This window comes from Anneissia japonica, unplaced genomic scaffold (genome assembly GCF_011630105.1).
Source record: "Anneissia japonica isolate Jap-2015-1 unplaced genomic scaffold, ASM1163010v1 scaffold1302_len1884557_cov193, whole genome shotgun sequence".
Taxonomy (NCBI): domain Eukaryota; kingdom Metazoa; phylum Echinodermata; class Crinoidea; order Comatulida; family Comatulidae; genus Anneissia; species Anneissia japonica.
In genome coordinates this window covers 1,841,606-1,844,545 of record NW_022736804.1, presented here as the reverse complement: position 1 = coordinate 1,844,545, position 2,940 = coordinate 1,841,606, and the positions used below count along the sequence as shown (strand labels likewise).

Below are 2,940 nucleotides of genomic sequence, written 5' to 3'. Positions count from 1 at the left end.
CAAGGTGCCAACATCATTCAAGGAGTTATTTATACAAACTAAAAATAATAAAACGGCTAACAGAGTTCCCTGGGGGACTCCTCCTGTAAGAGTGGTCCATTCTGACAGAACACCCTTATAGGTAACTCTTTGCTTTCTTTCAGAGCTAAAGTCAACAATCCACTGAACTATTTCAGGTTGGGCCTCCATGTTTAAAAGTTTTGTAATGGCAATGTTGTGGTCTATCAAATCAAAGGCCTTGGAGAAGTCAGTGAGTACCAGTGTACTGGTAGTGGCTGGCCTCTCCAAGGCACTCCATAACACTATGATAGATATCAACTAGACAGTGGGTGGTAGACACACCTTTCTGATTACCATACTGCCGTTTGTCTAATTTGGTTTTAATACATTCAGTTAAGACTTTTGCAACCCGCCCTTCCGCTACCTTTGCCAAAATTGAGGTAAGGGAAATTGGTCTTAGTTTTGAAATAGTAGCAGGGTACTGTTTAGGGACCGGAACTACATTAGCTTCCTTCCACTGTGTTGGTACCTTTGCCTGGGCTAATGAGGCATTAATTAAGTCTGTGACTGGGACACTCAGTTCAAATGCACATTTCCGTAAAACTTTAGGAGGGATGCTATCAGGACCCCCAGCTTTATTAATGTTGATTCTACGTAGGTCCTCAAAAATCTCATGTGGTTCAAACTGAGGAGGTGGATTAGAGCTAGGTAGATATGCTGGCAATTTATCTAGATTGAGTGGCTCATGGATCTGAGAGAAATTGGCTAAGTGTGCATTTATAGCATTAGCAACAGCTACATGATTCTCAGGATTAATATCATTATCAGCCACTTTAATAGATGGATCTTTTCTAGATATGTTGGCAGCTACACGAATCTCTCTATGCCACCTCCGGGGGTTTGATTGTCGAAGAGGTCTAATTTTCCTAGCATTAAAATTTGTTTTAGCTTGTTTTATTTCATAGATTACTAAGTTTCTTAGTCTTTTCCTAACTGTTTCATTACCGTCTTCCTACTATATATCAGTTGAAATTCTTTGCAAATTATAGTATTAGTAATTACACTAAATGAGGCTGTGAAATAATGTGTCTTGTATGTATACAAATGTCAGCAGGATTATTGTAGAGTTATCTTAGTGTAATTTTTATTTAGGATTAACCTATAAATAGTATAACAGCTACATACAAATGTACTGAAATGCTTAAAAGCATATAATCATCAAACGAATGATAAATATTGTTAAAAAAAAAGGACATTAGGATAAATTAAATGATCGAGATAACTTATATGCGTTTATATTAATACATTTTAAGAGTTCACTGTTGTGTTCTGTTCAAAGAGCTATAAAATAATATTATGTTATCAAAAAGGTGTTTTACGACCTTTTATCTTAGTGTTGAGGAAGGAGTTGTCGAGCATTGTAGATGCATTCCCATCGGAATAGATTCGACCTCTGGTGGGAATATAGACATAAGACTTGGCAAAGTCTTTCGCAAACCCACTCTAAAATCATTATATTTGAAAATGTAATATTATAGGATACAGATGTTACACATTGACAATGCTACTATAATGTAGTACAAAGGTCCATTAAAATTAAACTTTCCACCCAATGGAAAGTTGATAAAAGCTATTTTGTTTGGTGTCCAGCAGATTACATACGTCACACTAACTATAACCATTGTCTTGATAACGTTCAATCATCTGGCTGCAACATTCGCACTCACTGCACTGGAACCATTTCCAGCACGATGTTGTAGAGCACGAAAAATGTTGAAGTAAACAAATAACATTACACTGCAAGGAATAATGAGAATGTAAATACCATTCAGTAAATCAAAGGCTTTCTAAAACTCAACACTAGGCCAACTTTGGTTAAACTTTCTGTCTTTCACAGTGTGTACCGCTAACCAGAAGAGGACGATTTCAAAGCCACATAACCAGGGAATCAGCAAAAACAATATTTTCATCCTCACCTTTTCCTTGAATAAATTGTATTTTAGTGGGCACATCACTGCTAAGTAACGATCAAAGGAAAGCACTACAAGATTAGCCGTTGAAGAAAATATACTTGACCAGAAAATATATTTGCTTGACCAGAACTTGCAAACGAATTCTGCTGCAGAAGTTGATTCTGGGAGCTGAGTCATAATGTCCGAATCAAGAAAAAGGCAAAGCGAAACAAAATATATCAAAAAGTCAAACAAACTGATTTGAGATCAAAAGATTTGTAGTACCGTATTTGTTCCGTATTGGAATAAATATTGTGAAGCCATTTGTCGAACATCCGATTGCGCCAATGATACTATAGAGCATTATAGTAATGTTCACTCACGCATCTGGCAGGGGTCTGTCTCACACTGTCATGCTTATAAGGACAAAAGTCTCAAGCATAAATGTTTTATTGCCTATAATAAAAAATATATGTACATTTGGAGCTTTGTCGCTAAATATTCATCATTGCAGTACTTAAAATAAGATATTGGTTTTCATTTCATTTCTTCAGGCACGAGCGCCAAGGATATGCCAATAAGTGAACTTAATCACTGTCCTACAGTATCCATTTAACAACAGGGAACTTAATGGACCAGTACACCGGGGTAACCCTCTACTCTTCTCGAAGGATGTACTGGGTTCTTTAAAGTGCACACGAGCAAAATTCGTACAGTGGGCCTATAATTTTAATTATCCGAGAAGACTTGTTCCACTACCGGAACCATTGGCGAGTGAGCCGTTTGAACCAGCGCCAATATTAGAGCTGTAAGTAACGGTGCCCCTTACTTAACTGCTCGGCCAACTAACTCGCTTAAAAGCTCAAAGAATGTATTTCCGGGTATCTGGGGTAAACATTTTCCAGGGGTGGGGTAGGGTTGAGGGATGCGCGAACCCCTAGGGGGAGGGGTTATCAGAAAAAAAAAAGTCTCACGCATGCAAATTAGT

At 37.6% G+C, this 2,940-nt stretch overlaps 1 protein-coding gene across 1 annotated transcript; it reads right to left on the bottom strand.

The window, feature by feature from the left end:
* Positions 1-247: 247 nt before the first annotated feature.
* On the bottom strand, positions 248-2,150 carry LOC117116866. Its single transcript, XM_033260968.1, has 2 exons — positions 1,977-2,150; positions 248-1,012 (listed from the first exon to the last, which is right to left on the bottom strand). Exons 1-2 carry the CDS (start codon positions 2,148-2,150, stop codon positions 248-250), a joined length of 939 nt encoding a protein of 312 aa, XP_033116859.1.
* Between the last annotated feature and the right edge of the window lie 790 nt (positions 2,151-2,940).